General features: G+C 41.1%; 2 protein-coding genes across 4 annotated transcripts in view; both read right to left on the bottom strand.

Annotated features, from left to right (window-relative positions):
* Positions 1–5,999, bottom strand: part of LOC139775182 (uncharacterized) — a 30,398-nt gene extending 24,399 nt beyond the window's left edge. Inside the window, exons 1-2 of one of the 2 annotated variants that reach the window (XM_071710991.1) lie at positions 4,920–5,999; positions 2,185–2,696 (exon numbers count right to left, since the gene is read on the bottom strand). In XM_071710991.1, coding sequence (XP_071567092.1) covers positions 2,185–2,515 — 331 coding nt within the window. In that variant the 5' untranslated portion in view covers positions 2,516–2,696; positions 4,920–5,999. The remainder of the gene's footprint in view (positions 1–2,184; positions 2,697–4,919) is intronic. The other variant, XM_071710990.1, reaches the window with a different exon arrangement.
* A 953-nt stretch (positions 6,000–6,952) lies between these two features.
* On the bottom strand, positions 6,953–11,456 carry Phkgamma (phosphorylase kinase gamma). 2 transcript variants are annotated; one of them, XM_071711005.1, is made up of 9 exons: positions 11,075–11,456; positions 10,637–10,806; positions 10,225–10,509; positions 10,067–10,157; positions 9,719–9,855; positions 9,492–9,589; positions 8,859–8,942; positions 8,121–8,279; positions 6,953–7,881 (listed from the first exon to the last, which is right to left on the bottom strand). In XM_071711005.1, the coding sequence occupies exons 1-9, from the start codon at positions 11,164–11,166 to the stop codon at positions 7,747–7,749; spliced, it is 1,251 nt and encodes a 416-aa protein (XP_071567106.1). In that variant the 5' UTR covers positions 11,167–11,456; the 3' UTR covers positions 6,953–7,746. The 2 variants fall into 2 exon arrangements, with proteins under 2 accessions (XP_071567106.1, XP_071567107.1); XM_071711006.1 differs by lacking the exon at positions 8,859–8,942.
* Positions 11,457–19,078: the final 7,622 nt, after the last annotated feature.

Genomic DNA, 19,078 nt, shown 5'->3' with positions numbered 1-19,078 from the left:
TGCAAGTGGTTCGAATGCGCGCGTACGTTGATTCCGCCACGAGCAAAGAGATGCGAAGCGAAGCGCACCGGCAAGTCGGTCTGGTCGGATCCTTTGCGCTTCTCCGTGCCGTTCCCTTCTCCGCCCCCTACCGTCGTCCAACGAGCGAACCTAAGGCCTGCTCTCCCCTCTCACGTATCTCGTTTTCTTTGTCTCCTCTCGTAACCCCTGTAAATATTCACCTTTATCCGCGATGCACTTTCGCGCGTGTCTAGCGTGTCTACGTCACGAGAAAGGGAAAATTCCATCGTCCTCGGTGCTGTTTCGGGGGGGGGCAGGAGGGGGAAGTGTAATAAGCTCGACTTACTAGCGACTGCGAGCGCGGGATTAACGTTGGAGTAGCAAACGCACGTCACACGATAGTACTCGTGATTTTCATCACGGGACAACAAAGTGGCGTTTCTTTTGTCTTAAATCGCGTTTTGCATATTTTTGAGAAATTTTCAAATTGTCACAGATTTTCGACGATTTCCGCGAAGCATAAAGAGAAGAAGGATAAAAGGGGAGAGAGAGAGAGAGAGAGAAAAAAAGAGAAAGCGACGATTTAATCGCACGTGTCGTCATCTGGACAGCTTTTTTCACGAGGGACTTGTCTCGCAGGAGTGGCGACTACTTAAGTCAACTTGAGAGAACTTAATGGCAACCGAAGAGATACGATGTCAATGATTCGGTTAATTCCCTGTTCATAAACGTTCAGGAACGGTACGATCGACGACTGATAGGCTATATCTAACGAAGTTGGTCACTAGTCGCACAAAAGTAACGTTCAATATTATATACTACATCTCCATTTTGCAATGATAAAATAAAAGATAGGGAACGGAGTCGATGCAAGGCCAAGGTACGGCCGGCTTCCAAGGCACGTTATCTGACGCGCTGGGCTCGTCTTCGTTACTTTCTCCCCGTGTTCGCCACGGTTGAGAAACACTGCCACGAGGTAAATCATACCTAATTTGGAGGCGGTGAACGCGTGGTCATCGCACGCAACTACGCGTGCCAGTGCTTCTCAGACACGATTGTTAACGCAACGTGTTATTGTTTTCGCCAAGTTTATCTGCGTGAAACGTAGAGAGAAAGGGGCGATCTCCTACTTCCCTTAATAAGGCCAACCTTGCCAATATCTCGCAGCAAAACTACATATATTGTCACTGAAATTTGGAACAAAAATATCTTTCACCGAAAACTGATTGAATCTCACGTTTGCGAAAAATTTATCGTTTCGAAACGATGACTCGTATTTATGTATCTGTTTTTGATTATAATCCCGGAAATCTGTCATTCAGAAAGAGATTGTGACATGTTTTTCGGAAGATTGCAGTTTCACAGTTATACAATTCTTTTTATCGATCTCATCGATTTCTCTATCTAATCAAAGAGAGGCAAGGGTAATGCGTTACCTTCCACACATCTCTTATTCGCAGATATGATAAAAGGGCACGCGTGCGCCTGCTTAGCGCAAACACAATTTTAATCGCATTTCGTTTATGTGCTACTTTCAAAACCTGTCTGTCTTATCATCGGGGAAGGATAAAGATAACATCTTGCAGACACAACAGTGCATTCTTGCCCATTTTGACACGTTGAATTTTCGCACAATGCAATGGCTCGATCGATATTTCTGCGTCTCGAGAAGCGGACGCGGTTATCAGTAGATTACTCGCTACTTCACGGCACAGAAAAATACGCAATTGTCGCGATTGATAATGCAATGGCAGAGCGAAAACGCACGTGGCACTCATGCGTCATTATCTACGTTCGCAAGAAAAAGCATAGCGCAGCTGAGACTGCGTTCTCGCGTACAGATTTACCGTTAATACATTGACAGCCATGACATGTCATTCAGATGTGACATTTCTTGTTTCCGTGAGTAAAATTCATATTTAAATCGCGAAAAGAACTTAATTTTGAAGTTGATAATATTATAGCAATATTTTAGTCTAACTTAAGTTTGACGGCAAAAGAAATTAAATTATTTAAAAAAAACGTGTTTGGCTTTCTGGAAATTAATTTTCGCGAAATTAATAATTCGTACGTAAAATCACATGGCAATCGAGCAGCTTTGCAACGGAACGTAACGCCATTGCATCTCCATCGTAGTGACGCGTCGTAAAAGGTCGCGCCGGAGAAGCGGCGCGTGGTACTCACCACGTGGCTCGCCGGAGGCATAAGCGTGATTGGAGTGAGTCGGCGCAGGCGCGAACGAGTGCTGATCGCAGGAGGAGGAGGAGGACGAGGTGCTCGCCAGGCGCTCCCGCTTCTTCTCTTCCTGTTCGACATAGTAGGCCGCTTGCAGTAACGTTTCCAGGCTCATCCTGCGGCCGGTTTGCTGCTCTATCCCAACGGGCGTGGAGGGGTGGGGAGCGCGCTGGTGATGATGGCGGCGGTGATGCTGCTCCTGCTGTTGCTGTTGCTCCGTCGAGTCTCTGGATTCGCGAACACCCGCCGAATGATCGTGATCGTTCTGACTCCGCCGCATCGAACCGCCGGCGTCGCGGCAGCCGCAAACACCGACGCCGACGCCGCAGCCGCAGCCGCCGTCGGTTCCGGACGCCGGCGATGAATCGGCAGGAGCAAGTCGCGAGCCCGACTCCCGGCCCGCTGCCCTCCTCACCCCTCCTCCTTCGCTGCTGCCGCTGCTGCCCGCCGCGTACGACAAGCTGCGTGCGGGGAAAAAACGGGTCGTTAATAAACAAGCATTACTTCTATCGATCTGATAAAGTCAGATAAGAGTAACGATTTCATTCAATGACATTTAAAAATCTTCCCGCTACATGTAATCTATTGAATCAATTGAATGTTCAGTCAGGGCGCGATAAGGGCGCTTTTCGGAGCAAGGTGGCATGGAGGCGGGAGAGATTACCGTCACGTAGCGTTTCTATCGCCAAATTCATAGAGAAAACACATGGAGAGAAAGGGAGTCTCTCTCTCTCTCCCTCTCTCTCGACGCGATTTCCTGCGTTTTGTTTAGAGCTCGCTTGGCCTGGACGGCGTTATCGGACTTATCTAGAGGGTGTCGTGGACGTCGCGGACACGACCGGTGTGTGTCTACGACGTACGTCACGTGACGTACACGCGTGACGTAACGCAGTCGCGCGGGAAGCCTTTCCATCTCCCCTACCCCCTCCCCGGCCACCCACTCACGCCGCTGCCGCTCTTGCAACAGCGCATCAGACAGAGCGCACCGCGCAGGCGCGTCACGACTCTTTTTTTCCTGCAGCGCAGAACGACGGCACGTATCTCAAGCTCACGTCGCCGGAGCCGAGAATCGAGCAGACTGCTCGAAAAAGGCCGAGGATGCTCCGAGACAGCTGCATTCGCGAAAGCGGCGTAGATCGGGTATTTGAAAAATCAGCCTTTTTAAGCGCATGTCACATACCGATTTCCGATAAATTATTTCAAAACGTACGAGGCACAGCCTCTCGATGTTAAACCTGCTTCTTTCCTCTCATTCTAAATAGACTCGCACGTCTCGTTATTCGATCTTTCTGTCTCAGGACGGTTAAATTATCGCGCGATTTTCTTTCATAATTTAAACGATTAACAGAGGGGCTCTCACTATGTACGAGCTCGATATCGCGGCCGATCGGAAATCGACAATTCATGGGAGCGTGCAAACGTAGCGGCGCTCTCGCGGATCACCTTGTTCCCCCGGTCGGGCGGTCGCTCGAACGTGCGTGGTGAAAAAAAAAAAAGAAAGGGGCGACCGGCAGTGGCGTCTCGTTACGTGGCGTTCGCGTGCGCAAAAACGGCCACGAGAATGCCACACGTTGTTGCATCGTATCGGCGCGAAGAAATCACATAGTCCTCGCCACAAAAAAGAAACGAAGGAAAAGAGAGAGAGAGAGAGAGAGAGAGAGAAAATTTACGTCCCTCGCGAACGACGAGCGGTCGCGGCGAACAGGAGGTGAGACTTTGCTGTACAAGGTTTCGAATGGACGTAAGAGAAAGGCGATGTGCGCGTACTCCGAGTCGCGATAATTCCCAAAAGCAAACATTCGAGAGTCAAAATTGCATCGAGAAAAAAATCGCGAAAAGGGAAAATAAAAAAAGTAGGAATGCCGAGAAACGGAACGAATCTTTTGGACTCGACGTGCCCGATTTGAAAGCCAAGTGTACTTCGGTGGACGGAATCGCGAAAGCGGACGACGGTCGCGTTCGCATTCTCCGCGGGAGACGCGCGGGGTCTCGGCACGCGAAAATAGTGGAGGGAGCGGACGCGCGGAACGGAACGGAGCGGAGTAGAGCGGAGCAGCGTGGCGTGGCGCGGCGCGGCGCGACCGAACGATTCGCGATGATTAGCCAGCGACAACGGAGATGCGATCGTCGTCGGTGGCAGCGACAGCGGAAACGAGACGTGCGCGAGGCTTAAACTAGGCGATGGATGTCGTCGCGAAAATTCGAAGGAGCTTAGCCGCGGCGAGCTCCAAAAATTGACAAAGCAATACGCACGTTAGAACGGTCGACGACGTACGCAACACCGGCCAATCGCGACGCCCGCGGCCCGCGACGTCACCGGCTGGACGCCGCGCCATTGGCCAGCTCTATTATGGCACGGAAAACACGCCACGCAACCATCTCTATACACATGTTAATTAAATAGGCGCTAGTAACGGAGATAATGGTTCGCCGAGGCTCGCCCGCGCTCACGCTCGCGCTCTGTCCCTCTCTCGCTCGCTCGCTCTCTCTCTTTCTCTCTCTCTCTCTCTCCCTCCTCTCTCCCTCGCTTCCCGTCTCCTTCCTCCCGCTCCGTCCTCCGTCCCTATTACTCTTTCTCTCGAACGGGCGTGGTGGTTCGAGCAAGAGAGAAAGACATAGTCGGAGATAAATAGAGATAGAAAGAAAAGAGATATGGAAAGGGCTGCACTTCCGCCAAAACTTACAGATTGAAACACGTTGCGTGTTGAGCCGCACGTCCCGTGCACGTAGAGGTCCCCGGCCAGGGCCAGGTAGGACACTAGAGAGCGGTGGACGTGGACGGAGAATCGTGTCAGTCGTTCTCTAGTCCCCGCTCTAACTCACTCTCCTGTCGAAAACGATCGGCCGGCGGCGATTCTGTGAGCGCGCGTGGTCTCCCCGAAATCGGATCGGATCGGATCGGGTCAGGATTCCGCAAACCGCAAGAGCGGCCGACGCGACGGCGAGTCGCGGCGAGAGAAATGCCCGCGTTCTCGCGAGCGCGCGACGACCGCGCGACGGGACCGACCGTTTCGGAGCGCGCGGCGAAACGCGGGTTATAACCTGATCGATCTGGCGCGTGGCGGTGGCATTTTACAAGTGCTGAAAACCACTGCGCATCAAACTGCCATGCTTGCTCGGCCACGATTCACGTGTCCGGGCACCGTGGCGCGGGCCAATCGTCGCGCGGCTCGTGACGTCACCCGGCTGTATCGACGAATGAACGCGGCCCATGTGACGCAGCAGTCCCGCTGGGCGTGTGAGACGAGTATCGCGGAGCGGCCTGCCTTCGCGACTTGGCGAGTCGTTCACTCGCCCTGTCGATCGGTCATCGCCGTCGCCGTCATCGTCGCCGTCGCCGTCGTCGCCGTCGTCGCCGTCGCGGTGCGTCGTATCCGGTCGATCCCTCGTCGGGACCCGCGCACTCCGTTCTAACGGCCGACCGTTCTTTCGCGCGTCGACGCGAAGTTTATCTCCGCCGTGGACGTGAACGTGAACGTGAACGTGAACGCGAACGCGACGCGCCGCGCTAAACGTTCTTCCCTTCCCGCACCGCACGTTGCGCGACGTCGGGGAGGCGTACGAGCGTCCAGGCACGTACGCGGAACGCACGCGAGAATTCGACGCACGGAGCACACCCGACACCCGGCTCGCCCGGGCAGACACTCGCGCTCGACGGCGCTCGACGCGCTCCGATCGCGGCGGCAGCGGCGTCACCCTCCGCCACCTTTTGTTACGTTCCTTCTCTGTCACATGGATCGACGCCGCGCGAGCGCGAGCACGAGCACGAGCGCGCGCGCGCGCTGTTGCCGCTTCTACTCCGTAGTCCGTCTGTCCACCCGGTCCACCGCGACCACGCCGCGCCGCTCCGCGCCGCTCCGCGCGCCGACGGGGGGCTACGCTCTATTGTTTACTTTCGCCAGTGCACGCGCACGCGCATCATGCGCCCACGAGCCCCACGAGGCACGAGGTTGCGAGAGGCTGCGACACTACGAGGTCAGCGAGGTGACCGTAGCTACGGCCGCTAGAAACGTGCTCGGACATGATCGCGTGAATCTTTTTTCTCGATTTTTTGCGAACAGACGTTTATTAATTGATGACCTACCTCACTCAATTTAGAAATTATTGACAAATCACCCGAGGAACCACAAATGAGGGAAGATATAGATGAAATAAATTTGTTGTTTGTGCCCGAACTCCTAATAAATAGGTACTTTTCATCACTTCTTTTTTTCTCTCATGTCTAATTATATACCTATTTCATTTTAAATGCATAAAAGATGTGACAGCGATTTGTGTAGCTACGAAGAATAGACTTTGCAATCGAAGGCAAAGAGATACAAATGACAGAAGTGACAGAACTGACAGATGTGACGGAAGTGACAGAAATGACAAGTGACGCACGATAACATTTACGCTTGAAATAAATTCTCCTAAAACAAACCTGAAGATAACTAATTTAAATTTATTTTTTTATGTATGAGATTAAATGCTCATATTATATTAAATACTTATAATGTCTATTTCTACCAATTCAAATTTACTTTAATCTCGGTTTAACTAATTTTTCATCTTTTTCTAGTTCTAGTTTCTAACAATTGGAAAAAGATAAAAACTTAACCCGAGATTAAAGTTAATCTGCATGATAGAAATGGACACAAGTGTTTACTTTACCAAATTTAAATTTTGTTTGACTCTTGCATACTGATTTCTTACAGAAATATATCAATACAACATGTGCTTTAAGACAAGTTTATTTGTACAAAAAATTGTGACTAGATTTTACATGAAGTATTATCTTCTCTAATTAATCTATAAATGGATCTCTGAAAACATCTTTACATATAGCGCTAACCTGGAATATTTTTAGATTCTGCAAAAATAAAACGTGTTAACTTTACATATACGTTCTATATTATGTAATAAGTATGTCACAAAGTATTATAGCTATTTATTATAACTATTATAGCTATTGTATAGAAATACATCTTTTTTTTATAATTAAATGTTTTTCTTTGAATAGAGAACAAAGATTTAAATAATTTCTAATAAAATCATCTCCCCACCACAATGTCATATGTGGTAGTAACAACGTATTGTTATATTGTAAAATTTATATGTTTAAAAATATTATCAGAAGATGTTATACATTCTCTAATTTAAGGCTTCTGCCTACTCGCCGCTTCTGACATCATCAAACAAGGATAGAAGCGGCAAGTAGGCAGGAGCCTTAAAGTTTAAATATTTTATACACAATTTTTCGCTAAATTCTAATTTCAACATACCAATTATTTTTATTAAAACCAAAGCACCGCAGACAATCATATATAGATATAAATTTTAGTAAAAATCTGATCAGTCCGAGTACTATTTATCCGCTATATTTCAATCTCAGAAAAAATTTCAGAGTTTCAACTATTTTATAATCATATAATCATATATCTGTGTCTGATACTTCATCATATTTCATTAGGACCATCGCGAGATTCCCGTACTGGTAAATTTAACTAAAGCAGTTTAACAAAGTAATAGTTATCTACTTAAATTACTAACGTATAGGTGCTTCAATTCTGTTTTTGGAGTATTTTCAAAAAGTGCCGCACGATTCTGACCCTCTCCTTTCTTCACCCAATGCCCGTAAACACGAAACGCGCAGCCGTCAATTACCTGAAAATAAATATCAAGAATATTCTTGTCAATCACATTATTCATGCTCGATTTTTTTTTTAAATCGTACTCGTTCAATCTTAGATTAATATTGGAAGGCTTTGAACCTATATATGGATTATCGTAAAACAACCACAAAAATCTATCAATATTTTTCCTTACAATCATTATGCGCGTTGCGCGCACTTAATTAATTTGCTATAATACGAACGAGCTTTCTATCATGTAGAACAACTTACTTTTCGCAGAATTTTTATTCTGTATGGATCGGTACAAGCTACTTGTGTCGAAAGCGGCTCAGGCGTGATATGAAGCCGTTTAATACGAATAACAGCTCTCACACAAATAATTGCCAACTGGAATCTCTTCCTCGCATTGAACGATTTAGCCTTCAACTCCTGTGCAACGAATAAAAAGTATATAATGATAAAAATGCACCAGCTATTCAGTGAAAAGCGACAAATTTTAAATTAACATTTATATTATATACACGTCTAAAAAGAATATTATCATTATTATTTGCTAAATATAATGAAAGATAACGTTTTTTTTTGTTATAATACGATGTAGTTGAATACAACGTTCAACGCTATAGAAAAAGTGTTAGTATATTAATGAACATATACATAAACTCTATATCTATAACACAGGTTCTTAATGTTATTAGTAAATTCTTGCATGAGAATGCGATAGATTCAAATAATTATATGTGCATGTATGTGAATACAAACACACGCACAAGATCAGTTAATTAGATATATAAGTAGTTTAGTTTGCCATTCTCAAATAATTTTCAAACAGTTTCCAATATTATTTATGATTTTAATATAATCGATGACTACTGACTAATTAAAACTAAATAAATGTTAATTGTTACATAAAAATAACGATAATAAACAGTTAGTTTTACGTTGATAATAGTAAACATTACTACAAAATAAAATTGGACAAAATAAAAAGAAAAGTAAACTAATTACCAAAGCTAATTGAGATATCCTACTCAAACGTCGCGAGTTAGATGACAGAGAACGTTTTAGAGGAGCGATGTCTTGATCCCACAGCTGTAAGGTCAATAACTTATACTTTATAATTCTATTATAAATCTATTAAACGACAATTTTATCTATTTCGAGATATCTTATTAATCAAAAATGAAAATAATAAAAAACAATAAATAACTAAATACACAGAAAATAATAATTTTATATTGCAAGTAGTACCTGTTCCACATAAACCCAATATTTTATATGTGCACTTTCTTTGCTTTCTGCTGTACGTGTTATAATTCTTAAATATAAAGATACTTATAATGTACAGAATGTCCCAGGAAAAAATGTTTCTCCTGGGATACCCTATATCTAGATGGGTGTAAGTATATTTTGAAATGGGAATAGAGTGAGTGGAAACAAATAAAAGCAAAACAAATTAATGATAAGATATTGTAATTTTGCAGTGGAATATAGTGTGCAATATGTATATTATAAAATATGTATGTATTAGTTATTTAAAAGGCCTTATATATTTTTTTCATTTTAAATAGAATATAAGTAAATGAATATAAGTAAATGGCATTTTCTTTGATATATTTACAATTAGTACCAAGTACTTACAACAGTGTGAAAGAACGAATGTTCCAGTGCATCCTTTATAGAAATTCTTCTCTTGGGGTCAACAACTAATAACTTCCTTATTAAATCTTTTGGAGCCTCTAAAACATATACCTATATTGAATATTATATATAGAACATTATATATATACACGTAATTTTGTGTGTGTGCCGTATATTGATATTTTATTTTCTAGAAATTTATCATTTTCTTGAAATGTAATTTTTACCTGTTATGTCAGCCCATTCTGGAGAGGTGAATGAATAGTTTCCCTCCATTATGTTTCTCAACATAACCATCTGCTTCCGATGCCAAAATGGAGGGCAGCCAACTAACAGCGTAAACATAATCACGCCACAAGCCCATCTGTTACATCATAAACAAAAATGGAAAATATAAAATTGTACTCTGCCCAAACGCTACATTTAAAAATTTATTCGTGCATTTGTATACGCACGAGTGCCATTATATCTATAAAATCATGTACATGTTCATGATGTTCACACAACCACTGTGTATCGTGTATGTATGTACTTTTATCGTGTATGTGCATGTACTCTTTTTAACAAAATCTTACATGTCAACTTCAAATCCATAACCCTCTGAATTGTCAAACATATTGCACTTTAATACTTCTGGTGCTAGATAGCCAGGCGTACCACAAAGATCTGTAAAATACGTAAAGATATAATTTTCTAGACTTGGAATACATATAAAAGAAAAATTGACACAAACCTTCTAATTTTTCTCCAGGCTTCAATACTCTGGCGAATCCAAAGTCTGTTATCTTCACATTCAAGTTGTCGTCAAGTAATATATTCTCAGGTTTCAGATCCCTGTGTACTATCCCTTGATTGTGTATATGCTGAACGCCTTCAAACACTTGTCTCATAATATAACGCGTCTTCTTTTCAGAGAGCGTTACAACCGACGTGAGATAATCGAACAACTCTCCGTTCTTGCACAATTCGAAAATTAAGAATATAAATGTACTAGATTCAAAAACATCGTGCAATTCAACTGGAAAAAAAAGAAAGAAATAACTATGACTGTCCTATATAGGTGCATTTGTTTTAAAATAAGTTAGCGAGTTCTGTGACTTTTGCCACCTCTGTCCCCGAAGAGGAGTAGAATAGAGGAAGCTTACTGATGTATGAGTGTCCAGCTACTCTGCGAAGTATCTGTACTTCCTGCAGCGTAGCAGCCTTCATGGTATGCCCATCTTCGTGAGTCTCATTGCTGATGTCTATAATTTTAGCCGCGTACTCTATTCCCGTCTCCTTCTCTATGCACCGTCTCACAGTGGAAGATATTCCCCTGAAATACACGGTTCACGAGGATTAATCCCAATCCACGGAGATAACGCCGATATATTCGCGATCCGGGCGAAAACTCGTCGAGATCTGTTTTAATTATATAATGTCATCGTCAACTCGATCCGTCGTATTTACTGCGATCGCTGGTGCCACGCGAAAATGCATAAAATACGAACGGGAGTGGTGGGGTTCGTTAGAGATACGGGGGGGAGGGGGGGCGCGAGTCAACAATTGATATTAGGAAACGTATTATCCGGGATGAAACGCACCTTCCCAGGATCTCCTTAGGCTCGTACTTGGCGTAAAATCCCTTCGCCGCGTCCTTGTCCGGCAGCACGTCGTCCCCTTCATCCTTCGCCATGATTCGCGTCGCGTTCGCGTGCAGATCGCTACGTCGCTCATAAGAGACACGCCGCCGCTTCCTCGCGGGACGGGAGCCGGGAGCCTCAACGGTGAGCTCGTCGAGCACCACGCACTTCCTAGAGAAACTCGACCCAGTCCGAGGCGTCCGAGCTTCGGAACATACTACCAGCTAGTAGCTACCTGGCTGCCAGCTGAGTACCAGTGAAATTCCTGTCACGCGACGGCGCCGACGGCACTGTCACGTTTGCGTACTGCTACTCCACTGACAATGAGAGAATTCGTCATATCGTCACACGGCTATAAACAGCCTAAACTGGCACGCTGTAAAGGCTGCTTCGCATGAAGTTACTTTGACCGTACATCGATTTATTTAGTTGAGGCCAATCCAACAAATTTGAGTAGCTGCATATAACAATAAATGCATGAAGAAAATTATCCAAACATATTTTACGCGCGTCTATATGATTAAAAGAGATAAAAGTGAAGCCGAACCGCCATAAAAAGTTTCTCACGTGCACATCAACTGCATTAAGCAGTTTGTGGGAAGAAGGAAAAAAGAAAACATCTTCTTTGCTCTTAAAAAGAGAGTTCACTGAGTTCACTCTCAATTTTTATACTTCTATACATTATTTTTCTCTAATGCAAGACATTTACCATCGCATCCTAATTCAGAAATCGCAGAAGAAATATTACTGGTGCTGTCATCTAGATTTACTCTCATCATCTGGTACTTCGTGATAAAAAGTATGTAATCAATTAATCATTCATCGGTAAAACGTATATTTACTAAGAAATATCGGTAAATATATAATGAGACACTTTATTTCGCAAAAATAGACCGCTATCGATTCTCGGGGCAAGAATAAAAATGAAAGCGATACGTCTCTTCAAAAACGTACGTATTATTTATCGAATCGAATTATTTGATCAATTAATGATACTATTTTCGTGTTTATAAATAGCGATGTGTGATATGCAATTATACACGTACACACAACACACACACACACACATACAGTATTCGAGTCTGCATGAAAACCGATATAACCGGCCGATAGCCGGTTCATTCATTATTCGCAAATATTCTGGTAAATATAGGAAAGCATATCACTTGACGCAACTTACAGCAATGCCATGACGAAACACTTCTATTATTAATAAAATTTAATAAAATTCTATTGCGTAATTGCAATATGCAATTTGACACATGTACATATTATATAATCTGAGTAGTTCATAGTTCATCTTTTAAGATTATTCGTCAAAGTAAGACTATGATAATTGCAAACCACGCCCGGAAAACATTACTAATATCGTAAAAGAGAAAAAAAAGTACTTGGAAATTTTTATATAGCGCATTAAAACTTTTTTTCATACAAAATTTTATGCTTTACAAGGTGGTTAATCATAGCTGTTTCCATTATCCATAAGATGGTAACAGTATAAGTTAATTTATAGCTGAAAAAACAATACAAGAAAAAAAGAATAATGATAATAGAAGCATGTCCGCGAATTTTTGGCATGGACGTAACTTTGTCGTGGACTCAATAGAGAAAGCGCCGTGACAGCCGTTTTAAATAGACGAGGCAATGGGGAAAGCATCCACTTTTATGGTTGACTGTACGGTCGCGCCGTGTGCGCGGCATGCCAACTTCCAATGGAAATTTCCATTGGAAACACAGTCGGTCGCCGTAGGTAGCTCGGTAGAAGAGACGGTTTCGTAGTCGCGCGCGGCATCTAAAAACCAGACGAATGCGAACAGACTACAAGTGCCACGTGACATTAATCCTGGTGCGACCGCTTGAAATAGCTGAGGGGGGGGAGAAGCCCCGGAATTTATGTGAAAAGATTTAAGAAAGGAACGAATCGTTTCATTGCATGCATATAATAATGTATAATTATTAAATTAATAAAATAAATAATATAAATTTGGCAAAGATGTATCAGCAGTTATAAAAAAAATAACTCTAAGTCTAAATAATACATAGCTTTATTGCTGTATTATAGTTATCTTTAACTCTCCTTAATTCGAAATTTGGAAATTGTGATCTAGAAAACCGGCAGATCTTTTTGCGCCTAAAAAAAAGTCAATTCGCATCGAAGTGAAATTAGTAAATGCATACTACGGCTGCGTTTGGCTACACTGGCAGGGAATATCGGAACGCATCCTGCATGAATAACAAAAATTATCTATATATATGAATAAGCATTAAATCGAACTGATTTTGCATTAAAATAAAGATTTATGCATTACATACTGATAGTTTTTTCGATAGTGCACGCACGTTTCAAATCATTTAATACCGTTACATCTGGGTAGTGAAGTTTAAATAGATGCACTTACATGTTTTCCGTCATATATTATTTATAAAAGAACTGAGGAAGACACCTGCATTTAAAAAAAAACGAGAGAACATTAGCAAACGGAAGGATATTAAAAAATTACAAGGTAAAAATTCATAGAATACGGTAAAATGACTAGCATAAATATTTCATGCTGTATAGCGACTGCAATTCTCTTTATTACGCAAGCAGTATGATAATTGAATGACGCGGCAATTTTCGCACGTGACCGCAAAATCTGTGAAGTGCTAGCACGCCTGGCATTTATCTATCTCCTATCAACCGACTGAACCGACACTTATACATAATCTGGCAGTCAAGGCTGATATAATTTTTTCAATCTTATAAAGGAAACAACAAAGTCTAAAATAATAAAAGAGACACAGGAATAATCTTTCAATGCCATCTATTTATAATGTGTTTTACAAATAATCCTGCAAATGAGCACCTCGTCTATCTACGACAACTTCTTACAGTAATCTTTCATAGCTTGGATTTCTTAAAACAAAACTTTCGACTGTATTATTCGTCGTCCTTAAATTAAGATCTTCCTTTCCATGTATTAAACGGCAAACAATTAACTATTTTATCTAATAGTAACAAGACAGTACAGATATTGCTTAGTAAGTTAATCGCCGAGCGAGTTAATCGGAGTTTGATCGAAGGCGTCCTTAACGACCGAAAAGAAAAGTTTTAACACAACGTGTTTTACAAACTTTTGTGAAACATTTAGATAATTTATTGCGGTAAAAACGGTCTTATCGACGGTGAAGTAATTGTACAAAGAATGCGTCTTATCTTCTCATGACCGAGCACCAGGTCGCTCGTAAGAATTATCATTTCATAATGCGACGGCAGAAACGTCCTTCCTCTTCGTCACGCGGGCGACATTCAATCTGCCGCAATCGTTCGAAACTGCGTCGAGGCAGTTCGCTACGTTATTAAACGTTACATATTACGACGTGTGTATGCGAACAAGAATCACGTGTGCGTTATTAGCGAAGCGTGCAAGAGAATAGGAGGAACGGAGGCAACGAACCGACTTTGCGAATATTGCGAGAAGTTAAAGGACGCGGAGTCGGCCACTAGTTTACGATGATGGAAAGTTACAACGACACATCGACCCTGCTCAGCTTACTTACTTTACCTTATGTACCAACTGGATCTCTACGGGAGGGCAAGATAAGGCTCATTTTACATTCTTGCTCTCCAGATCCAATAGCGCCGTCGCTAATCTTGCCGCTTTCCGCCGCGTCACCGCAGTATACGATGATTCCTTATCGGCGGTAATGTAAAACCAAATGCTAGAATAAATGTTACACTGCGTGTAAAAAAAAAACTAATTGGAACTGCGAAGCAATTCCAAGTAAGAAATTTTTAGAATTTTTTATTCTTATTTTTTAACGTCACTGAGAAAATTTTCGAGCCGACGTACGAGCGGATGTCACGCTTTCCATTCTGAAAATTAAATTAAATTTGATAAAATTCTTCTGAAAACAATATTTTATTTTTTCATTTATTTGCGATTGTGATCTGATTGAGATAGTGTTGTAGGTGTCCACAGAAAAATCTGTGGGAATCTAAATATAAGAAATATGTTCCTCTGGTCGTTACTTTTTCATCTTTGTTTTCTTCTTTTTGTGGATGGTTCGTTTTTCTCGTTCCATGTCCGTTTTCCACAATGTCATTCTTTTTTTCATCCACCATGTTTTTTTACACAACATATTTTACACCGAACATATGTGAGATTCATGTTACAGACTATAATAGTTAACATGAGCACACGCGTCTATTGTTACGACCGCGAACAAGCTTCGACAGGAATAAACATATTTATGCGTCTTTTATTCTGTTCTATACGTTCGACGTACCGTACGAATAAGAGCTAAAAAGGACGAAGAAACTCGAGATTGAAATAGCGTTGTAATGTTCTCCCTTTAGCCGAAGTTAGTGGGTTGTAAATTGGAACGTAACGTAATACCGCAGAATTTGTTAAATGTACTGAGTATATTTGAACAACAGTATTATTTCTTATAAATATTAGTATAAATTTTAGAAAATGAAACTTGATTCATGGATTTGATTCGCATATCTATAAGTATATATAGAATTTGACTCACCTCTAGTCATAATCTTGTCTTGCAGCTATCGATGTTGACTGCATCACCTATCTAGGTAGTTGTATCTGCCGTGAAACAGATTTTGTAAAATGCCTACAAATTTTATCGGCAGAATACCAGCCGAAATATAACAGAATACGTTTAGCAGAATGAGACGACAGTTTAACTGCGGAAACTGAGTAGAATGTGGCACAATGATCGAGTATTCTAATACACAAGTGCAAACCATGCTGCACAAATTTCCCTCGAAATCTAGGAGATCGACAATATTCCAACGACACTAGAACGTTGGGATATTTTTGATGCGGATTGTACCCCTGAGTTGAGAGGGCTCCCGCGGAGTCTGATCTTTTCTCGGTATAAGAGGACTTAAAGGACCTTGCTGTTCGCTGTTCGGATTAGATGTGTCTCGTCGAATATACGTTTATACACCTGCGTGTGCGTATACCTGAGCATTGGTAGCGACAACGTAATCAGTCGTTATTAAAAAGAAAACCACGGTTTTCGATAACACACACATGACCTTTTTTTCTCTCTCTCTCTCTCTCTCTCTCTCTCTCTCTCTTGCTAAGTTTAGCCACGGATGCGACAATGCAAATCATTATGATGGTCACAAATCTTTCGTGCAAATATGTACATGGATCTGATACAGTTGGATGATACCAGATCTTACTGCAAAATACATTTGTATTACGTTTAACGTAAGCGCGGCTTTTGAACAGAAATAAGCGCACTAAATTCCGCTAAATATGATTTGAAAAGGAGACGTGGCCTTTGTATTTTCGTGAAATAGAGTTGAATAAAATGAAATTACGCTACACCTCTCGAAATGATTTTATTTCTACTCATATTAATTAAAATCATTTAAAACTTAAAAACTATCGATATATTTTTCTAATTTAGACAGATATTATTTTCTTCTCTTTTCAAAATATAGACTTAGAATGAATGATAAACTAATTTGCCGATAACAAAATTAATTGATAATGTAAATTCCGACATATACTCAATAACAACTTGAAATGAATTCAAACAAAAGATTCATTATATTCAGCCTGTAAAAATTAACAAATACTTTTTAGAATAAATTGTAATGCCATACAAACTACAGACAGGTAACATTTTAATTTACTCAGGGAGTAAAAGCGAAATGTAAATGGGAATTAATACACTTTGCTTTCTAAATTAATATTCGCAAAGCGCTTGCAATATTCTTCCAAGGTTTGATTATAAAGAAAGGATATCGGAGCAAGGTTACATTCATTGGTAGATATGTCGTATATTTTGACGTTTTCAAGGTAAATGCACATATGGCAACGCATAACGTTGAACACGAGCGTTAGGTATGCGTTGTACTTGGCACGATTGAGGAAAAGGTGGAAGACCGAGAACATTTGCCAATATTATCGCACCGCATTGGCGCACATGATTTATGAATAGTTCTGCGACATTTGTTGCCATATATAGCGAGCACGTATCGGCAAGAACTATGATTTATGACGTTGAGCTTTAGCGAAAGCAACGCGTAGAACGTGTATCGATGTCGGCGTATGAAGTCTTTCAAATAGTCTGGTTGTTGAATAGTCCGGATCCATCGAGCAGTTTAGTAGAGTTGAATAGTTCGGGAAGTCTCGCGATAGAAATCCAATTCTATTCTATTCGCATTTCTATAACAGCCCTTCTAACGTCGTTCTATCGGTCCAAGCGCGGAAGATCAGACAAATAACCATCCTATCTTTGTCCCGAAGATGCCAATCGTTTTGCTTGAACGGAGAATACCTGTATAACGGATGTACCTTTATTCATTGTTAGATTCCCATACACATTTCTCAATCTGAAAGAAACATCCTTATTTTGAATGCTTGTATGTAGAATCGTATGTAGAACCGGCTTAAGGAGAGAGGCGCACTTGAAAATGATCAAAATGTAAATTTAAAAAAAGATTGTTTCTTGTAAATTAACAGAATATGGTCAAAACGGTTACGGAATAATAAATTCTGCTTGGTCTTTGTTAGCTATCTTCTGGCAGAACACGAGCTTGCAAACACAAACGATGTCAGTCTACCGCAACATTTTGCTCGAATCTGCTGACGAACAAGCTAACGTATCGTCAACATTTTGCTTACTGGTATTAAATGAGACGATATTGAGATGCGTCGAGATACCTCGTATTACAATTGTTTTACTTGTATATCATCGCTACACCAAACAAGATGCCTTTGTTTTATTATCGCTATTGTGAAGAAAATGATAACGTGTCATTATCGAACCACCCGCACAAGATCACCCGCATAAGTTCATCATGAAACTTCTCGAACTTTCGCGCTCCAGTAATGACGTCAGAGAAAACATAATAGCGTTAGGCACAATAATCTCCAGATACGACCGTTCTCGAATTACATGCCTGTGATTGGTTTTCCGTCAAAGGAAAAATTATCTGTTGCTTCCTGCTGACAATTATAGAGTAACTTTAAAACCATGTGTATAATTGTAACATATTTAATAACTATAGTATATTTTGCAATGTCATCAATAATGTTTTAGTCGAAGTGTTTAAGAAATGACTAAAATTATTCTATTCTGAAAAATTACCACTTTATGAAGTGTCAGCAAAAACTTTAAACGCAGTCATATTGTATTGTACGATGCTTCTTGTACATTTAATATATATATAGTCACACACGCACATTACTATTGAAAAATTATTTGATACTCATCACAATTGCAAATGCTGAACGCGAACCGATCGATAGGAGTAGCCGATCGTGTGTTATTTCAGCTCGAATTTATTGAGAAGTCGATTGTTATCGATCGGAAAATTTTTGCTTCTTCACTTGCTTAAACGAACACTTTAAACGATCTGTAATACCTGATAGGATTTTATTACATTTTATTACATAATTCTGTGGTGGAAAGGGAAGTTGAGAATAAAATATTGTTCAATACTGACGCAAATATGTTGGCGCAAATTATTAAGGAGGGGATCATGTAGAATATAATTTGTAACCAAATAAAAAAAAATTAATAAGTTGCTAAGAAATGCATCAAATTAAATTGCAGTACCATATATTATTCCTGTCTCAAACCGATAAGTACAGAGAATTGTAGTATCTATCATATAGGGGGATATCATGTTCGCAATATTTAAAAAATTTTCGTCTTAGTTAAGCCTATTGAACCCTCATTGCATTTATATTAAACATACAATTTATAACATTGAAACAAGAAGTTATATGAACTATTTCTCACACATAAAAAAAATTATTGTAGTTTTTCTCGCATCCGACAGAATGGACCTATGAAATGTATTGAGGATTCTTTTCCCGGGGTTCGTAGATTAATAGTCGTAGAAACTTTAATGAACTGTCATCAAAGTACATTTTGCGATGTAGAAAACACATATATACATAGACGTGATAATGAACTATACGCTCATTAATAAGGGAT

The sequence above is a fragment of the Temnothorax nylanderi genome, unplaced genomic scaffold (genome assembly GCF_030848795.1).
Source record: "Temnothorax nylanderi isolate EJ_2023f unplaced genomic scaffold, tnyl_v1.0 TNYL_tig0094_pilon, whole genome shotgun sequence".
NCBI classification, from domain to species: domain Eukaryota; kingdom Metazoa; phylum Arthropoda; class Insecta; order Hymenoptera; family Formicidae; genus Temnothorax; species Temnothorax nylanderi.
This window is presented reverse-complemented; position numbering and strand designations above follow the sequence as displayed.

Excerpts from the sequence above, each read along its gene's own strand:
- Phkgamma (XM_071711005.1), bottom strand. The coding sequence starts at position 11,166 with ATGGCGAAGGATGAAGGGGACGACGTGCTGCCGGACAAGGACGCGGCG. Across the intron at positions 10,158-10,224 it reads GCCTGGAGAAAAATTAGAAG|ATCTTTGTGGTACGCCTGGC; the intron begins GTTTGTGTCAAT and ends CGTATTTTACAG. Across the intron at positions 8,280-8,858 it reads GGATATCTCAATTAGCTTTG|GAGTTGAAGGCTAAATCGTT; the intron begins GTAATTAGTTTA and ends TTCGTTGCACAG.